The sequence below is a fragment of the Dicentrarchus labrax genome, unplaced genomic scaffold, assembly GCF_905237075.1.
Source record: "Dicentrarchus labrax unplaced genomic scaffold, dlabrax2021, whole genome shotgun sequence".
NCBI classification, from domain to species: Eukaryota; Metazoa; Chordata; class Actinopteri; family Moronidae; genus Dicentrarchus; species Dicentrarchus labrax.
In genome coordinates this window covers 12,291,752-12,313,041 of record NW_026136715.1, presented here as the reverse complement: position 1 = coordinate 12,313,041, position 21,290 = coordinate 12,291,752, and the positions used below count along the sequence as shown (strand labels likewise).

Sequence of the window (21,290 nt, the reverse complement as noted above, 5' to 3'; positions counted from 1 at the left end):
CATGTGCTATTAATGTCTCTTTGTTAACATGATGTGTGATGTGTCTGTGGGATAATTAGAGTGCATTTAAGTGTGTGTGTGTGTGTGTGTGTGTGTGTGTGTGTCTGTGTGTGTCTGTGTGTGATTGTCTGTGACGTCTGGGTGATAATAAGGAAATGGTTCAGTAGAGGGGAAGAGAGAGTAGGAATGAGAGCTGGTTTGGCAGTGCTATGTTGGAATGGGAATGCTCAAATCATTGTGACACACACCATGAGAAGTGGCAGTGTCAGCGTTAACAAGCAAGTGCACACACAGGTTGACATGGACGCACACACTCTGAGGGTGATTAATTGGTGAGTGTGTAACAGGAGCCCAGAGCAGTCTCTACTTCACTGTGCTGTCTATGAAACATCTGGCGTCATTAGAAGTCAACATTACAGGAGTTATCAATAGAGAGCTAATAGTGTTTGAAAACCTGACATTGATGGTGAGCTTTGATGTATTTGCAACTGCAAATGTGTAAAGGAAGTTGTTTCTAAATCACCTAATTATATTGACTATTACTGTAGCGATTGTTTTTCCAGAGATTTCCTGTTGTAGTTGTGGGTGGTTCAATCACACTAATATCTCAAAATGTTAGAAGAGCAAATTCACAGAGAAATAGAAGCATTTGATGCTGGTTATATATAAAATATGTTATGAATGTGTGCTTCTGATACCACTCTCATGTCTGTATGAAAAATATGAAGATGCAGGCAGGGGATGGTCATCTTAACTTAGCATAAAGACTGGGAAAGAGTTAGCCTGGCTCTGTTCAAAGGTTAAAAAACACCTAAAAGCACACCTAAAGCTCACTAATTCTAGATCCATAGCTAATATTTTAATTACATAAGAGTGGTGTCAATTTTCTCATAATTTCTGGAAAAGAAAGAAAGGGAATAAAGGTATTTCCCAAAATGTTGAACTGTGCCTTTAAGGCAAAGCAAAGTTAAGAAACCTATTGGGAAATAAGCAGAGAGGGATATAAGGATAAGAGGAGAGATGATGAGGGTGTTTAGAGTAAAGGATTAAGAGGGAAAGGGGAGTAGAAAGAGTCCCCTGGGATCTTTTGGCCTGGACAAGAAGCTCCTGCTGGGACTTTATGTGTATTGATGTGTGTATTTGTCTGCATGTATGCATAAGGAATACAAAGAGCTTTAATTTGCTTTCCTGTTTCATCCCAAACTGCTCGCTTTGTACCAGCTGCTGTCTGCTAAGTTACCTGACAGCACAGCCTCAAGAAACCATGTGAGTGTGCGAGAACAAGTGTGTGTGTGTGTGAGGAGGAGGGGTAATTGGCATGTCCATCTGACTGAAAGGCCTGGGCGAAGTGGCAGTGCAGGAGTGGAGCTGATAACATGGCAATTAAGCTGAGAGAGACAGACCTCCAATCAGCACAGCATGCTGCAGAGACCCACAGAGACAGGTGGGACTGCAGGAAGTGGGATACAGAGACAGGGAGAATGGGCGAGTGCCCCCAGGTGTGAGTTGATTTGTTCCGCTGTTAGAAAACAAGGAAGCTCCTGAAGGGCTTGTACCAAACATGTCTGACTGTATTGTGCACACATACCATTCACACTCCCACCGAAGACACCTGCTGCTGCTGCTGCTCCTGCTGCTGCTGCAGCTGCAGCTGCTGAGGCAATTTTGATTTTGTTGCATCTCTTTCAAACTCACACTCAAACTGCACCCTTTAAAAGTAGAGTGCAGGCAACGTTTTGAGTTTACATCTTCTGTTGCTTGTTGAAATAAGGCGTAGAGGAAATAGAGCAGAGATATTTTATGTCTGTGTTTGATAGTTTTTGCCAGTGGCAGAGCAGTAATCCTCCACTCACCTGTCTCGGTGGTATTGCCTATAAGTCTCTCTGTGTGGCCCCCTGCCACAACCTTTGCATCGTCTACCCACCTTTCTTCTTTCTTTCTCTTCTTTCCCTTCCCTCCGGGAAAGATTAGAGGCTGCCTCCTGGATCACATCACAGTAGAGCACAACAAACTTTAAAAACTTCAAAGCTCTGGGAAATACTTCAGTCGGCTGACAGAAAAAGTACCACCACCACTACTTCCACCGCCGCCTCCTGTTTATAATCATTCATGCTGCATACAAATCTACAAACTAACTCCCTGTCTGCAATTTTCATTCTCTCCCAGTATATCTCAGCTTCCAATTCATTGGCATTTCCCTTCTCCCTTCTCTCTGTTTACCTCTCAGCTTCTGTGGAGCATTAACTTTTATCTTTTTTTCCAACAGCTCTCCGCCCATTCTCTAAGCCTATTCCCTCCTCTTTTTCATCTGCCTTTATTTTCTTTGATCCCCTCATCCTGGTCTCTTTGTGTGGATGCAAAGAAAGGTGTAGAGCAGATTGTCAACTAAACTCTCACAACGGTCATTTATTCACTTTATTCATTGTTCACAAACCACTTGGTGCTCAATAACCTTTGTGATTGTTTGTGCAAGTGTGTGTGTCTCTCTCTCTGTGTGTGTGTGTGTGTGTGTGTGTATGTACATTTTACGCTATTGACTAGTTGTTATGTTTTCCACCCTGCATTGCTCAGACATTTCTTAGTATGTCAAAAAAGTCTATGAGCATTGATACACATGCACAAACAAAGTAGGGTATTTGTGTGATAGTCATGGCTTGAGGACACTCAATAAAGTATTGAGTGCTGGACCCCTCCACATCCCATTCTCTCACCAGGCCCCAGTGTGAGTGCACCACATCGATTTACAGACCACATGTGACAATCACAATGAACTGTAGTTGTTCACAGACTCCACTCGGTCCTCTCCGGCAGTTCTGCAGATGGCAGCGATCTGCTTGTCCGCAAATGTAAAGAGTCATAACATGAAAATATAAGGAGCTGATATCTCTATGGTCAGCAGACAGAGTGTGGTGGATCCCTGCCGGACCGCCCTGCAGGCTATCACAGAAGGTATTTGCGTTGTGAACTTAAGGAACTAGCTTGCCATATTTTGCTTGTGTAAACTGCTTTTTAAATTCCAGTTTGTCTGATTGCTCGAAACACTTTAGAGTTCATTAGTCGACCATCTGGCTTATAGCTCTTGGTTTCAAATGATCAGCTTGAATATGACTTGAAATCAAAATATTAGATTTTGATATTGAAATGCATTAAGATGCAGTTTTTGAAGAAACTACCTATTTCCTGCCAATTAATAACAGAATTGATATAATGTGTGCCTTTATCAAGGTGCTAAGTTAAGATGGAAATGCAGTATTTCAGAGCTTTAACATTTTGTACCCAAACATCCGTTAATCCACTCAGACAGATAATTTTGCCACTCAGGGGAACAGCTGTAAACAAACACTAAATATTTAAAAAGCCAATCTTGTCTAAGCTGAGAAGTTATATGCTTCTGTTCATTTCATCCCCACAACCCCCCATCATTTTGGAGTCTTTCCAGTAGAATACAGAGGAGGACGGTCTTCATGACGGACCAGCTGTGAAGACATTTTAGATCACAGCATGTATTAAGATTTGAAACCTGAGGAAAGATTTGTTATTTTTATGTGACAGCTGAAATGACTGTAATTCACCATACACAGAAGAATATTATGCTGGCATTCTCTCACTTTTACTGCATTGTGACATCTGAAATCTGGAATTGTAAATCTTTAAGTCAGTGTGTAAAATTCTGAACGGATGTTGAGTTTGATCAAGTCAACTTCTGGAATTTGACCTTTCACAGTATTAAATTATTCACCTAATCAGACCGGATACAATTTAGCTTAACCTTTATAATGCTTGCTTGTGGATACCAGTGTCATGTGAATTTAAAACTGTTTAAACATGGATAAAGTTATGCTCTGTCTGCCTGACCTTTTAATGTAATTTTTGTGCTTTATCCCATCTGATGGCTCAATCCATTTGTAAGTCCTGAACAGGTTAATTTGGATGGATTTGTCAGACGTTTTCATGAGCTGTGAATTATAATGGTGTAATGGAGTGTGAACAGATCCATCATCTGATTACTTCACCAGTTAGGCTGGTTTGTCAAATAATAATTCAATTTCTCATAAACAAGATCCCGTAAATGTACACAGATACTATGTGTCCTTGATCTCTTGTACTTAAGCCTTCATTAGAAAAACACTGATGCTTTTTTTTTTTTACTAAAATCGCTATGTTGATTATACTATGGATTCATTATGCAAATGCAGATAACTGGAGTTTGTGTTGCTGTATGTGGATGGGAGCACAGCTGCTGGATTACAGCATTTGAGTACTGTAGTTTGTAAATCCCAAAAATGCAGTTTGGGTTTCTGTTTGCTGTTTTCTGAGTCAGGATTGGGGAATATTGGGGAATTTTGGTCATCTCACATAATTTCTGTCTGTGCTCTTCTCATTGGTTGGAAATGTCACATTTCTGTGCACCAATCCGGATTTAGCACTACTTGAATCAAAATGTGGAGACAGCTGTGTGGGATGGTTTGCTTATGCTTTGTCAGGTCACTGTCAATATTACAGTCTGTAATCAATCTGTCTATTTAGTCATGAATAGCCTATTTAATGGTAGAGAAAATAATGAACCTAACATTGACCTTTTAAGTTGATATGATGAACATGATAACAAATAGCTGCTAATCTACACATCCAACAGTTATATATTATGATTATTATCGATTATTATAATTCATTTGGAGTTAGATCTCTGGTCTTTCCTTTTAGCTCTTTTTTGGTCTCCACCAATTCCTGAGGAAAATATCTGGCTTTTTAGCTGCTAAGTGCTCCACTATGTTCACCAGCTGCTCTCGCTAACTTTGTTCATCTGCTGTTTGGTGCTGAGCAGTGTTCAGTGGGTTTTAAAGGTCCAGTGTGTAACATTTAAGCAGATCTATTGGCAGAAATGGAATATAATATTCATTGGTATTTTCATTAGTGTATAATCACCTTAATATTAGAATTATGTTAACCTTAGAATGAGCTGCTACAGAGGGAGTAGGTCCTTTTCCACAGAGTCTGCCATGTTGACCACCATGTTTCTACAGTAGCCCAGAACGGACAAACCAAACACTGGTTCAATACGGCCTTTCGTGTTTTTCTCAAATTTTGCAGCCACCATAGTTTCTCCTATATGTTTGGAAGGCGGAGCTGTATTGAAATGGTTGCAATCTGTGACTTAACTGCTAGAGGTCACTGAATCTTACTCACTAATCCTTTAAGAGATCTCTCTTTAAGAGATTTAATGGGAAATAGCTGCCTGCTGCAACCAAAAACGACGCTATGAGAGCGGTGAGAGTGAACCAAAATGGTGAAGTTGTAGGCTGGACAGCTAAACAATGAGTTGAAACTTTTTCTAAAGCTCAGCAAAGTAAAGAGGAGCTTTAGATTCAGGTTATAATTCTTTGTAAGTTTACCACTACGAGTGACTCCCTTCACATTGTGACAATGTCGACATGTATTGTTATAAAAATATCACTCCTCTTTTTGCTGAAAGGTCTTGTTAAGAGAAACATCAATGAGTATGTTTTCATGCACATTCGCGTCCCAGTTTTGAGTCTTGTACTAGTTTTGATCTTATTCAGGATAAGTATACATGAAACATCTGGTTATTAATGCCCCTGTATTTCTGATCATCACAGTATCTCTGATCATGTGAGTTGAGGTGTGTCTTTAATTCTTATGAGTTACTTCAACAGTTTAGCATGAAGACCGGTTGGTTTCTGGCTGCTTTTACCTCTTTGCTGGATTTAGCATTTCCTGTAATGGAAAGTGAAAGGGACAATACGACTTATGCATTACCAGTCAGATTTTCAGTTTAATATCAGCATGTAACCACCATTATAAGTATTCATTTGTTTTACTAACTACTACCTTGAGTTGGCAGCACATCAGCACAAGTGGTGAAGAATCATGAGCAACCTGGACAAGGTGTTTATAGCTTTGCGGTTTTAACTAGAATTCTCAAAACCAGGATGCACAACACATGACCGGGATACTTCACTAACACTAGAAATTACATATCCGGGATACTAGTGTGCATGTAAAGGCACTCAGTGATCTTGTCATTCCCTAAGTTTGATGAAGCCTGATCACACCTTACATCCTATTACTCGACCCCGTCCTCCTTCACCGTCCTCCTCCTCCCTCTGACATTCGCTCTGAATTATCGATTGTCAGTGAGATCTAATCTGTCCTCCCCCTGTCGTCATATGGGGGTTTGGCTGTGAAGGGGAGAAAACAACAGACAATCACATGATCTCATCTACTCATCATTTCACTCCCTCTTTCTCCTCCTTCATTTCCTGATGCAATTAATATTAATGTTCTCCTTTGAAGCTTAATTTTCTGCCTGTTCTCTCTTCTGGGACTTGTCATGTTGCCCGTTTTTCCGTCTTTCTGCTCCTAGATTCACCCCGAGCTTCATTCCTCTGTCCTCTTAAGAAGGCTAGGCCATGTCAGACCCTTGTATCCCATCTCTTCGTTTGTGTCATTCTTCATTTTCCTCCTCTTGTGTGAAACATGTAGTGAGTTCCTTTGAGCAGCAGTGGACATGACAGCCAGAGGCCTCAGGTGGAGGAGTTAGGTGGACTGTGTTTGTGTGCCTCCCTGTGTGTTTTATCTAAAGCGATCTGTAATTGTATGTTCTCTGACACAGTGATGGATAATCAATAGTTCTGTCTGTCTCTGTGGAAGTGTGGTGGGGGCCAGAGTGGAGAGTTAGAGAATAAGAGTCATCAACGTTGGACCCTCCAGTTTTTTTCTGCTCAAAGAGAGGAAGCCAAGGTCAGCCTGGTATTTCTCAGACCAGTCTTTGTTGTTCTCTACTCTGTGCTTTCAGGGTGCAGATGGACCTCTACAGTGACTGGCAGAACCATAACGAAAAATGCCAACTCCACCTGTGTTCTGGGCTGCACTGTGCATTGTGAGCCATAATTGCCCTGCATTCAAAATCCAGCATTCAGCCTCCATCCACATGGCTGCATATACAGATTCTCTGTAGTTTTATTCTGATCCATTGGCATAAACGAAAGCAGACAGGGATTATACAGATGTGTGGATATGCGAGTCCTCATGCTGGCATCGTGAGTTACATTCACGTATGCATGAGCATGCCGACCGGTATTCGCTAACGCACACAATCATACACACAGATTTAGTTGGCAGCTCCCTCGTTTGTGTCCTGATGAGAGTTGGTGTGTTGTTATCTTCAATCAGTCTGCGTTGTGGATGTCCATTGTTTACACCCATTCCCCTATCTGCGTGTTCCCATGATGCTGATAGTTTGTGAGAGGTAAACCTCAGCCCCAGCCTCTGCGACAGTGTCTCATGTCAGAGTGGGTAATAGACTGCAATGCATCATGGGAAAAGCCCCTGGGGTCCTGGGTTTTATATTTATTTTTAAAGCTTCAACCTGAATTCTTCTTTTACCACCCCTGCTATTAGAAAATGGAGTAATTTCATGGCTCATTCCTGGGGTTAAGACCGGGTCTGGTGGAGTGGAAAAGTTAAATAGCCCCTCACTTCACCCCCAACATACTATAGAACCAACAAATCTGTATCATTGGTTGATGTACTTGACATAGTGGGACTTGGCAGCATTGGTCTGTTTGATGCTATATTTAGGACTTCAGGTTTAATGTGTTACACAGGCATGAAATCACTGCATGATGAAGTTTCACCCCCTTGCAGATTACAGAGGAATGAGGATGACTGTGATTTTCTACTCTCTCCTCTTTCATATAAAACTTTTGGACTGTAAATACAAATTTTATCTTTGAGTGGAAGAAGAGGTGCTCGGCAGGGAGGGAGTTGATGCCAATATCATGCTTCTGGAATGCACCATGGCACCCTCTCTGTGACGCCTGAAATAAAGTGGATTAGCCAGACCACTTCCCTCACCGTTCATGCGAGAGGCAAACACATACACATACACTCCTGAAGTTGATGCCAAGGTTATGCAAAAATCAGACTTCTGCAAAAAGCCTACACAGCAAAGTAGTCCACCCGGGCTAATTTAGATGCTCGCTTTTGGAGTCAAATGAGTAATGTCCAGCGATGCCATGTTAATCTACTGTGGGATTTGGCTTGGAACGACCTTCCAGGGTGCCGTGCCTAACCGCTTAATTACCTTTTCAAAAGGGAATACCTCTGAGATTTAGCAGCCACTCTGCGCAGCAGATATGCTGCTCAGTCAAGAGGAGGTGATATGAGGTTACACTTTACTGGGCTGAGTCGTATTGACCTACCTACCCTCTGCACACATACTGAGACACACACAAACACCTGTCTGACACTTTGCCCTTGATTTTGGCACCCCTACCACCAACTCGCTCCTTTCCTCCACCTTCTTTCTCTGTATGTGAGGTTGGAGTTACAGATTCCTGAGTTTTTACTACATCATATCTTCTTATTTATTTTTTATTTACTGACCGAAAAACTCAGGAGACACATATCATGCTTTTTGCTTTTCATCTTGCCTCTCTCCATCCTCCCTTCATCATCCCTTGTCTTTTCTCCCCTCCCTCGACTGAAGGTGATAAAAGTCAGTGGCAAGGGCGACAAGAGATAATACAACACCAGTTAGTGACAAATAGGATGGATGAGATTTGGTGCTTGTCCAGGCTGATCAAATGCATGTTCAGACAGACAAGAAAAGGTGACAGATAACCCCTCCTGCTGAGCGGAAAGGATGGTAATCATTTCAGAATGCAAAGATGCATTTAGAGGCACTGAGGAACGCAGCTAAATCCTCTCATTCAATCTGGTTTAGAATGTATTATCTATTATCTTAAGGCTTTATGACTCTAAAAGCAACCAGCAGATGCATATGTTTCAATGTCATTTCAAAAGAGACGTCTGTTGGAAGGTATGGATATTTAATCACTTTTGGCTTATTCTAAATTCTCTGCCGTATCCTGTGCCAGGAGGTTAAGCCGACCGAGTCCATTGAAGCTTGCAAAATGAGCGCTTTGTCTTCGTTTTATGACTGCTGGAGGTGGCAAGGTCTGGCGCTGTGGCAGAGATTGAGATTTCAGTGGAACTAAGTCATGATGCTGCATTTCTTTATCTTCATCGTGATGTCTATAAAGTGTAGGGTGGTCTCTGTCTAATAATTGGAAAGCTCTGTCTTTAACAGCTTGTGAAATTAGGTTGTTTCTCGGTCTATTAAGGTGTCTCTCTGCCTCCTCCCTGAGCTCTTTTACCTCGCTACAGTTTGATCAGTTTATTGTCAGTTTGCGTGGCTCTGGTGCTAATTTACAGCACCGCTCTCACTCCCTCTTTCTTGTCCGCCTTGCTCTTGCTTGTGCGCTTTCTCTTGTCTCTTTCTGCGAGATTGGCAGGTCTTTAGGGTTGCAAGGCGCTTAGCTTCCCACGTTCCTTCCTCCTGTCTCCTCCCCCTCAGTCTGACTGGCAGTAATTACATCAGGGCTGGGCTCGGTTTGTCCTGACGACCCCGAAGACCTGACAACCAGAAAGAGAGAGAGAAGGAGGGAAAGGAAGGGAAAAAAGAAAAGATACTTCTACATACAGAAGTAGCAATGTATAGAAATGGGGAAAGCAGGAGTGCTGAGAAAGAAAGTATACGAAGGGAGAGAGGCAGAAAAGGTTACACATCAGTGATTTCTGACAGGCCTTTTGTTGTTTTTCATCTCCCTCTTTTTCATTCCTCCATCATGGCTGTGTGAACTCTGTATTCAGCGCTGCTCACTTGAACACACTCCTGGTTTGAGAAAAAGTGTTTTTTTTACCCCCCCAACTCCTCTCAAAGGCAACAAGGTGTTTTTCCCACAAGCAGGTCTCAGTGGTCTGTTGTGCAATTCTAAAATATGAATTGTCCAGTAAGGCTTGTTTTCCCTTGTTGTTGGAAGGAATGGCATGTTCTACTTGTTTTGTTTGTTCTTACTGTCATTTTTTTGTCAGCATATATCTTAGTTACATCTTCATGTCTATTCAACTGTCCTTTTATAGTAAGGAGAAATGGCTATCGGTACAAAAATCACCTTAAGAAAGCAACATAATAAACAGACAAATGGTTGAACACACTGAAAAGACCTTATATAACTGTAAATACCACATTCAAATAAATCCAATCTCTCTTTTTTAAAATCTGGTCCTTAAGGAGGAGGGAGGAAAAGAAAGTTAGAAGTCATTTGTAGGAGATTAAATGAGGATTTTCTCAAAGAACATCTATCTTTCTTCAGACTTTTTTCATATTTAAAAGTAATGAATACAGCATCTATTGTGCGTTGTTCTACTTTTAGCTCTGCCATCAGTAACTTTGCCTCTGTCTCAGTGACTGTTCGCAGGCGCACACGAAACCGAGGATTTGTGGGAGAAATCCAGTTGTTTGAAAATGGAGAACGCTTCAGGTGCACTGCAACCCTGCAGCTTGTTAGTGATAGTAATGGTTTTTCCTCTAGCATATTTTTGAACCGACGCTGGCATATTCAAAGTATATTAATGGTGTAGGATGCTGCAGCTTATAGAGTGCTTTTTGATTGTAAAAGATCTGAGAAAGAGTCTTTGAGTAACTGTAACTCATTTATTCTAGGTCCACTTTTTGTTGGACTGAATTATTTTGGCTACAATGATTTGTCATGAATACTATATGTGATAAACTTTTAGCTCATCCCTCCTCTGTCACAGTAAGACTTTGGGTGTTTGAAGTCACATACACACAGCTAAAAGCCCTTTCAGAAACCTGGATATACTAAATATCAGGTTTCTCTGACCCAGATCTAATTTCTCTTGACCTCTAATGAATGGGTTTCTTGTTTACACAATGTTTAAAAAATCAGGTTTTTTTGAAAACTGAAATACTTAAGGGTATTTTCTCTGCTTCGCTCTCTTTCATGCATTCTCTTGACCTTTTCTGCTCCCTTCCACTGTCTCCTTCCTGTTGTGTCTGGCTGATGTGCAGTCAAATCATCTTTTATTATTCACATTTGTCCCCTTTAAAATAAACCCACTGCCACAGACGACAAACCACAGCACAGTAGCCTGTTCAACTTGATGTGAACTGCACAAGATGCCCTGTGGCTCTTACAGAACTGCACTCTGACCCTGCATTGACAACTTGTCCTGCTTCACAGCTAACACTCAGTCCTAGGAGGAAAGGAGTGAATAGGACAGACAGGGAGAGGGAAGAAACGGATCAAATATTCATGATGTAGGATTTAAATAATCAAGGACTAATCTAGCAAGAGACACAATTCCAAAAATCATGCGCTGCGTCAGTGAATATGCACTCAGTATAATTGGAGATCACAGTGGAGTAGCACCACTGCCCACCACCATCACCAAAACAGCCATCTGTTTGTAGCTGTATGAGAGTCAGCACACAAAGCATGTAATCTGGAGTGAACGCAGCCTGTTAAGCTCTTAGAGGATTATCAATTATTTATTTTGGGTTTTTTTTTGGTGTTCCTGTTGCTGCAGTTTATAGACAATGCAAACCCCTTAAAAAAAGACAATACCAAGTGAGTGCTTATTAGTGTTCGTTCTTCTGCCTCTGCTTGTCTCTTTCTGCTTTTCTCGCCTCTTATTCTACTTTTCTCCTCTCAGCGGCGTCCAGCTTCAGTTTTTGCCGTGCCTCCCTGGAGCACACGGTGTCTGCTGAGGAGCTGAGCTACCAGCTGCCGCGTCGCGCCGGAGGCAGCAACCTGACCTGGCACGACGGCCGCGGCCAGAAGACAGCACACACACGCACCGTCAAACTACTGCAGCAGCCCGGCACAGAGGGCATCCAGGTATAAAGACGTCCACACAAACCGACCAGAGGCAGTGTGGAGGAGTGTTTCCACTGCATGTGAATGACTTTCAAATCTGTTTTGTCTTACGAAATAAGTCGTTCAGGCAAGGAGAGACAGCTCAGAATTGGGCAGGTTGGACCATAACAAACATGGGAAGAGAAAAAAAGCTTCTGGGGCCCAAACCACACTTGGTTTCACTGCTGTGAAATGCTTTGCGCATAATCTGTCACTGATTTTGGATTTTTCAAAAGGAAGAAATTCTAGCCATTGGGCAATCACAGCAGCTGAGGGAAAGAAAATATGGCTTATATTTGCCACAATCTAAAGAGGAGGACTTTAAGAGTTCCCATGATAATCACATTTTGCAGTTGCTTTGGGTCAGTTCAGCCGATTCCACATACAGCTAGTGTTTTTAGAGGTTTATTTTTGTCATTTTAAGGCATAATTTGCCAGTGGGGTTTATATTTTTATCTATGAGCAAAAGAAAGTAATTTCTTGAGCTTTTAGTATTTGGTTCTTTATTGTTATTTTTAGAGCCATTCAAGGAACTCAAACAGTTAAAACAGCACATGATGAAGATATATAATAATATGAAGATCAGCCATGACCTCCTATGACCACCTGGGCACCCTGACTGGTCTGCAGCTACGCATCCCCATACGCAAAAAAACTGTGATGCACTGTGTGTTCTGACACCTTTCTATCAGAACCAGCATTAACTTTTTCAGCAATATGAGCTACAGTAGCTCATCTGTTGGATCGGACCACACGGGCCAGCCTTTGCTCCCCACGTGCATCAGTGAGCTTTGGACTGGTTCACTGCAAAAAAAAAGAGCTGTCCGATCATAGGGTACTAGTTGAACCATTAAAAGTTCTAGTCACATGTATAATAAAAAGATACATGTATATTTCAGCACATTAAGATATAACAAGGACTTTTTGCCAGGCAGTATACATATAGAGACCATCTCTGGGTCATTATTGCAATATACAATAATTATTTTATGTTGTAACATAAGTTAGAATTAATAGTAAAGTTCACTTGTATGATTTTGTATTCAATTACATCACTATAAAATATTTGGATGAAGTAGTTTGAACTTTTTTTTAAGTAGCTTAGTTAAGAAAACATAATTTCCCTCAAGGGGAGCTTTTCTGTAATTTAATATCATCCAGTGTGAATTAACTGGTAGCTCATAAAAGCTATGCATTTTCAAAGCAGTGTTTCCAACTATATGTGAGAAAGAGTGGTCTTATGAAGCTGTCCCGACTTGGACGGGGAGAAGGCCGATACATACACTGTGGCAGATTATCAACAGAGAGACGAGAGAGAGCATTAGTGCATCAGCGTCAGTGCTGCGGAATCTCAGTGGTAACAGGAAGTCTAATTGCTTTATCTTGTTCATGATGTTGTCTGGTCTCACCTGAGCTTGTGGTAGATACCACCAGAGAGAAACTGGTTATGTAACAGAAGAGTGGTACGAGATATGTTACCTCACTACTTGTGATGTAACAGTTCTTGTACAAAAGAGCAGAAAATACTCTCCCAAATATACAGTCTGTTCTGCATTGTCTAAAAATCTAATTTATTCCACAGATGTGTGTTATTTTTCCCAAAGCCCAACAACAGATTTAACAGAACTGACTGGTATAAACACTGAATATTGGTTGGCGAGGAATGCCTGTTTGGTGGCTCAGCAGTATAATGTAAGCATAGCAGCCAGAGCATCATTTACATCCACACATCGCTCTTCATAAATCCCATCTGTGCAGCACCAGAGAGCAAAACAAAGACAGAAAAATCTATTTTAAGGCATTCCGCCTGTGTTTGACCTAAAACAGCATATGACACAACAGCCTCCTTCGTGGCTCCTACTCCTCACATGAAAGAGAGCAGCTAGTCCAGTGGAGGTCATTTGTTCAGTTTCCTGCCTTTAAGAAAGTTTGCTACTGTGAGGCTGAAAGATGTACATATGCACTGCAAGATTGTTCAATAATTCATAAAAGACTGCCCCCTCAGCTATAAAAGCTATAAAAGGCTTAATAAAAGACGAGTGGGAAGCTGTTTCCATGTGATTACACAGAGACTGGATAATTAAACCTCCTCTATACCATGAGAAGTAAGGCTTATCATTTCCTTGTGGCAACAAGCCTCTGTATGCATTATTCAACTACTGGGAGAGCAGTCCAGCTCTCTCTGATGTGTGTGTGTCTGTGCATTCCCAAAAATGTTCAGTGTCCATTTGTGCATCTGTAATTTCAACAATCTGCGTTTATGGGAATGCGAGTGTGTGTGTGTGTGGGTTGTGTGGATTGGCATTTGTGTGTCCAGTTCTCTCAGGAGTGATGATTAGATTATTCTCCATTACACTGGCTCCCTCATTACAGCTGATGTGTGCACAAGCAGTTAAGTGAAACACAGCTCAGCTTCTGAATATAAGGTGGGACCTGGGGAATCTTCCTTATCTGTTTAACAAAGCTAATATTACACAGTATGCGCTCTTATGCAAACTCCTATGTGGGCTCACACAAACACACACACACACACAAATATATTGATGCACACCAGACAGTCAGCTGAGGCAAGAAATAGTAACAGCAGACATAAACCTTAGATATTGCTGTTCATGCATGCACAAACATGGCTGCCATTACCAGAGTAGCAGGTTTTTGCAGTGCTGACCAAGTATATAGGACACATAATGGATGCAGATGCACATGCAAATATATATATATATATATATATATATATATATATATTCTGGTTCACAGTGCAATATCCAGTGTATATCACTTGTTTTACATTAAACAAGAATGAAAAAAATAGGTCAAATTATTCCCTATACAGAGGTTAATATTCCTCAAATTTTCTGGAAATTAAAGTGTCTTGATACAAGACACAATAAGGCAGATTGCTGCACTGATACTTAAAACAAGTTAATTTGTTCTGCAAATAGGTGAAATGATGTCACCCCACACCAGCAGCCACTGACTCAATGACAGCCAACTAAATGATTCATTAAAATAGAGGTTATATATTCATTTGTGTTGTTACATTTCTGCAGGTGGACCTGTGTGTAGACCTATGTGCTAATAGGATTTTTCCAAATAATAACTCATTGTGTAGTTGGCGCACCCTCTGTGCCATCCTTTATTTGGCTGTTGTTTGGGTAGCCAGATGGGGTGAGGGGAGGGGTTTGTGGGTGGCTCATTTTGCAGTCTGACACACAGCTTGTGAGTGAACCTTCAGATGTGACTGGGGAATAGGTGGAATAACAGAGACACAATTTAGGACGTAACAGCAGCCACTGGGCTTTCTTCCCCTACATCAGAACCAAGCCTGTTATAGGAAGTAAGGCCCTTATTCACTAATTTGCCATGCTGGGTGGGCAAATGGGAAGGACCAGTCTGTGATTATTTTTCCTCCTCATTACAGAACACAGTGCCTGACCTTTTCAGCTGACACTGACTCAAAGTAGTGAACTTACAGAGAGAAAACACACAAATATACTACACAGAGCCTTCCAACGCCTTATAAGAAAATGGATTGCATCATATCATATTGTTCCTTATTGATTTTTAGGGTGGTTGTTTCCAGTCAAGCTCATCATTTAACTGGATTAGGTTACAGTATATGGAATCCACCGTTAGTTACAATTGTTGTGAATGTTTGTCAGCTTTAGTAATTGAACAATGCTATTAAACTATTATTGTCGAAGCGCACTACTACGGCGACATCAACATAGTGTCTATATGTTGCTCTGTACCCCTCTGTATCATACATTTATCATCTGCACCAACATGCATACATAATATCTTATGAAACCATAAAACTTTGTACAGACATTCATGGTGCCGATACAATATGATACATTACGATACAATACAATACGTTACAGTACGACATTTACGATATCATACAAAATACTTCGGGGGGGGACTGAGTGCCAACATTACATATGACAGACAACACATAGGACAATAGGAAAAGGCATACACATCTCAAGGCAGTATAAAATAAGGGGAGAGCATAATAAAGTGCAAACATCAGTGTGACTGTAGTATAGTGGATATATTAACATCAACATGTTCATGGGCACCAACATTACAACAATCCTCACATGCTGGTCAACAACCTCAGATCAACAATGTTCATTACAAAACGCAGCAGGTATAAAGAACTTTGTGAATGTCTCTGAAGAGCACCTGGGCATAACAAGTCTGTCACTAAAAGAGCCCTTCAGATCTTTAAAAACATTATACAATGGATGATTCTGCATTACACTCTTGAGCTTCCTACCCATGACCACTTCCAGTGAGTCAAGGGTCATGTCAGTCTCAGAGATTGAACGTTACTGACTTTTGTGATCCCCGGACTTCTCCTCTACAGTTGTATTTCTGAAATGTCTCACCAACTATTTGATTGATTGCTGTGAAATTTGGTTCAGACGTTCCCTCAGGATGAATTCTAATCACTTTGATGATCCTCAGACCATTCATCAAGTGCCATCATCAGGTCAAAACTTAATGTGTCTAATACTTGCAAAACCTGCAAAACTAAAACTGCAACGGCATTCACTCTCTCACTAGTTAGAAAATGATAGTATGCTAACACAATAAAGTAAGATAGTGAACATGGTAAGCATTATATTTGCTTAACATCAGCATGTTAGCATTGTCATTATGTTTATATTAGTATGCTGATGTTAGCATTAAGGCTCAAAGTATCGCCTCCCAAAGCTGCTAGCACAACTGTACACTCTTTCTCTTGTTACATTAGGATTGGCCTTTTAATTGAACACCGTTATCCAATTGGATTACCTTTCATATTATTGTTTTGAGTCAAAATATCTGCAATTTTTCTGTTTTATTGATTTCAAATTGGCCAGTGTGGGTGGCGGAGCAGCTATCACTGATTTCAATAGAACCAATTAGACTGTTCTCACCAGAAAAGGGACAGCAACCTTAAACCTTCAATTTCTCATCTTTGTCATGCAAATAATAATTGTCCTCTCTCAGAAGGAAAGGCAGAATTAGCGTGATGCTACAAAACCTATTTTAGTAAGAGGTAAGATGGGGGACATATAAAGTGTCTGATTTGATACCAGCGGCTGTGGTGGCCTCCTGCAACTGGCAGTACTGTTTCCTTGTTGGTTTCCTGTAACCCTGACCACCTATAACCTTAAAGTATTCTTATTTGCCTAAACTTAACCAAACTTTACGGTAGCAGATCAGACAACCCTCATATGAACTCATATTTCATTGTCATCCTGCTGAGGGCACAAGATCACAAAAATGCTCATAAGGGTTGCTTTGGACAATGATAAATTACATATATTGTCAAGAGGACCATTTGGAAGTATTACCTTGGTGGCTGACGGCTGTGCTAGTGTAGTAATGATGCATTAGAGAACAGAGGTTTGAAAGAAACCGTAGAGAGCCACAGAGAGAGGAATAAGAGCTGCTGGGCAGTGAGGCAAAAATACTTTAGCCTGTATTGTCCTTGTCCTGCCACTCAGAGATGTGTTGCTCTGTCCAAGACACATGTTTGACTCATTCTAAATAGAGAGCTTTGTGAAAATCCCTTCTGGCCCTTTGTCCTCCCACTGAGAGCCTGCTCACATTCGCATGAGTGCGAAACATTTACAAAGTCTGAGTCCTGAGGACAACCAAAGGCACGGTTGCACAAAGCTAACGGAGGCTGACAGTTCACACGCCTGCACACACTCTTTTGCACAGGAACAGTCAAGTAGACACTTAGAAAAGCTCACACATAAACATTTTCTGAATCACAATGACACACTCAAACACGCATATGCACAAGGCTAGACTGAGCAGTGGGAGACACAAGGGTGCTAAATGATGCAACAGAAACTGCCAGGGACAACAGGGATGATTCTGTGTTACTGAGAGGAGAGGAAAGAAGGATAAGATTAAATGAGAAGTGGAGGAGAGAGATGCAAAGGAGATATGAGGGATCATGTGTCGGGATCTGTCAGGGTCTTTGGGATAGGAGAGACAGATTGAAGATCTGATTCTATAATGACAGCAGAGCAAGAGATAGATTGGTACAGTGGATAGGGAGATAGAAAGAGAGTGTTGTTAGGTTAGACAGCAGCGCATACAGAGAAGACAGAAGAGGAGTGTTTAGTATCCTGTGGAGAAATAAAGTGACAGCAAGAAAAGATGCAGAGCAGAGAGGGAAAGGCAGGTGTGAGCTACAGTACATGAAGTGCAGATTATAAACCATAGATTCACTCAGGCAAATACACACACTCACACACACACACACACACACACACACACACACACACACACACACACGCACAAACACACATTCACATTTTTACTGCTAATTGGCGTAGCATCATTGATCAATCTCAAGCAGGGTGTGGATGTGCAGAGACAGAACCAGGCTTCGGAAGAGAGGTGTTATCGGTCACAAAGAATGAATTTTAAGGATTCCCCACGCTCCCCTGACTTTTGGCTAATCCCTGATTCAGATACAGAGAGGCAGGGCACGCACGCACGCACGCACGCACGCACACACACACACACACACACACACACAGAAACACAGGCACTTAAATGGACAAAAAGTAGCTCAGTGCACAGAAGTCAAAGCAGAAGAAAGATCGAAGGGAGGAAACAAGAGAAAGAGAGGACAGGGAGGGAGGAGGGAGGATGTCAGGCAGGCAGAGGATAAAATTTATGAGGAGCAAGTAGAGAGAGAGTGGGGGGGGGGGGTGAGAGACATGATAGAACAAAGTAAGCAGCGAAGGACAAATAAGCTGTTCGAGAATACAAACAGAATGATCAATAGAGAAGTGCAGAGAAGAGAGTATGGGGAGTAGAAAGGGGAAAGGATATAAGGAAGTATAGGGGATAAGGTAGAGATAGAACTTGTCTATTCATGCATATATTTGGACAATAAGAGAATTACGTGACAAGATTGATACCACTCACATATCTGTACACTAAATATGAAGCCAATTAGCTTATAGCTTAGCATAAAAAGCAGGAAACAGCAAGCTTGGTTGTGGCCACAAGGTACAAAATATTCCTTTTACTGGGTGCCGTGACCTCCTGGAGTCCCCGCTGGTTATCTCTATCTTTTTTGTAGAGATTAAACAAACAAGATATTGGTAGGCAGATTTTATTACCTTCAGACAGAACACGGCTAGCTCTTTCCACCTGTTTTCAGTCTTTTTTGCTAAGCTAAGCAAACAAGCACCTGGCTGCAGCTTCATATTTACTGTACAGGCATGAGTCTTCTCATCCAAGAGAGCGAATAAGCATATTTCCCAAAATGCAGAACTATGTTTTTAAGGTATTTTTTTTGCAACATAGTTAAACATAGCAGGTATAAGAGGCACACTAAAATATTTAAGGACCAGTTAAATACGCTTGCCTTTTGCTTTCTGTTCCAGTCATTTTGGTGGTGAATACAACATATCGCTGCATATCCATTACCTTCCCCCCCTTTCTCTCCCTCCTCTCTGTCCTCCACCTCTCATTAGACTTCCGCTCCATATACAGCCTCCACTTTGCCTATGCCACCCCTTCCCCACAGCTCCATCTTCCCCTACCTCTCCTGTATGTAATGAATGAGGGAGCTCCTCCCGCTGGACAGAAGTAGGTCTCAAGAGGAGTGGGGGAGGTAGTAAAGGGTGAACGGGGACGACAGAGAACTGGCCAGAGGAGATACAGTCTGATGGATAGCCAAAGAACGTTGCAAGAAGATTAAGGGAGGAAGAAGAGAGAAGAAGGGATGATGGGGAGTTATCATTCCATTTTCTTTCCGTCTGGCTTCTTGATGATGAAGGCCATTACTCACTCATAGAGAACCCCACTCCCTGCACACTGTCTTCTCCTTCTTTTTGTCATTCTCTGTCGGTCTTTGTTCACCCTCTCTATCTGGCTGTCATCTTTCTTTGTCTTCTGTGTAGTTCATTCAGTTTTTCTTGACATATACTGCAAAGTTAAATAAATGTCAACAAATGTGAGTCATGAAATAACAAAGACCTGGATCTGTTTCCCAGATTTATTGATGCTTGCTAGATCTAAAGTACTTTTTCTGTGATGATGCATAGCCATAGCTTAGTCACTATTAAATATACTTTATTCCAGATTATTGGATTATCTTTTGATACCATGTATACACTATTTATTAAAATGTGTTTACTCAAACATATAGGTCCCTGGATTATTATGAATCTGCCTGCTGAATCTTTAACTGTGCTATCTGTGATAGTGCTGATTTATGTTTTAATGCCATAGGTTGTGGAGCCACCGGGATAATGTGCTCTTGCTCTCCTTTCACGTCGTATGCACCACATACATCGGCAGAGTAATGTTGTGTTTAGTCCAGAAGTGGACCCAGGCGCAGAACACAGATCAGGAAGCAGACGAAGTTTAACACATTTATTGAAAAATCACAGCGGTTGCCGATGGATAGCAGTTTATGGCAAAGGAAAAGTGGAATGGAGGATGGCAAGGCAGTGTGGCCGACAGAGGATGCAAGGGAGAGTTGGTGGCAGGGAGGCAAGCGGAACGGGAAATTGAGATACAAAGAAACAAAGGTTAAAGCCCAAAAAACTGAAGAGAATTTGACACCACTGTGGTTGAACAAAAAAAACAATCTTGCGCAGGATGTGTGTAGAGCTGCGGTTGAATTAGTGCAAACTGACGAGCTGATGCAAGGCAGGTGAGCCAGCTGGGAGTGGTGATGAGCTATTGCAGACAGGTGTGCAGATGAGCAGAGCCAGAAGCCAGGAAGGGAGACCACACGCACAATCATACACAAAGACAGACAGGGGAGCACTGGAAAAACAGGGAAGGGGAAAATGCTAGAAAAACACCCAGGATGACTTGACACGTAAAGTAGGCAGCACATGTGTCAAGTGACACATGGCACACACCAAAAGTGCCATATAGACATTAGGTTTGTTACACAGAACCACCTGGGAGGTTGTCGTTGAAAATGAAAAATGTTAAAAATGGCTGGCAAGAAAAAATATTTAATTTAATGTAATTTAAAAATATACTTGGTGGGTGATTGGATCTGTCTATCCCTGTCTATCATGGGTGAACTTTAGCCAATCAGATCAACGAACCATATAGTCAAACTCATAGCCAGTCAGGAGAAGATGTCTTTGCCATCAAGAAAAGCGTTCAGTGCCGTTCTTTGCTCTTCTTTCAGTGATTCAAGGTACTCGCCGCAGGGTTAATTACTCTCTCCTTTGGAAATTTTCCAATCACATCATTTTAACCTCATTTTACCGATTGTTATGTAATGCATCATCTTCAATTCCATGTCACTGTCCCTGCTTCAGATGTGACCTATTATGTATTTAGAATATGCATATGTCTTGTTAAACTACACAAATGATAAGCCTTGAAAAGCAAAAAAAATACATCAAACCTTATTACCAACATACCTATTACCTCGACCTATCCAAAGCATTCTCACATACTATGGAGACATATTTTTGAGTTACAGTTTCACATTTCAAAACATTCATGTCTGTACAGTAAATATGACTACAGCTAGCAGTC

General features: G+C 41.4%; 1 protein-coding gene across 1 annotated transcript in view; it reads left to right on the top strand.

Annotated features, from left to right (window-relative positions):
* The window catches only part of samd10b (sterile alpha motif domain containing 10b), a 48,083-nt gene that overhangs the window by 9,096 nt on the left and 17,697 nt on the right, over positions 1 to 21,290 (top strand). Inside the window, exon 2 of the mRNA XM_051424756.1 lies at positions 11,545 to 11,729. Coding sequence (XP_051280716.1) covers positions 11,545 to 11,729 — 185 coding nt within the window. The remainder of the gene's footprint in view (positions 1 to 11,544; positions 11,730 to 21,290) is intronic.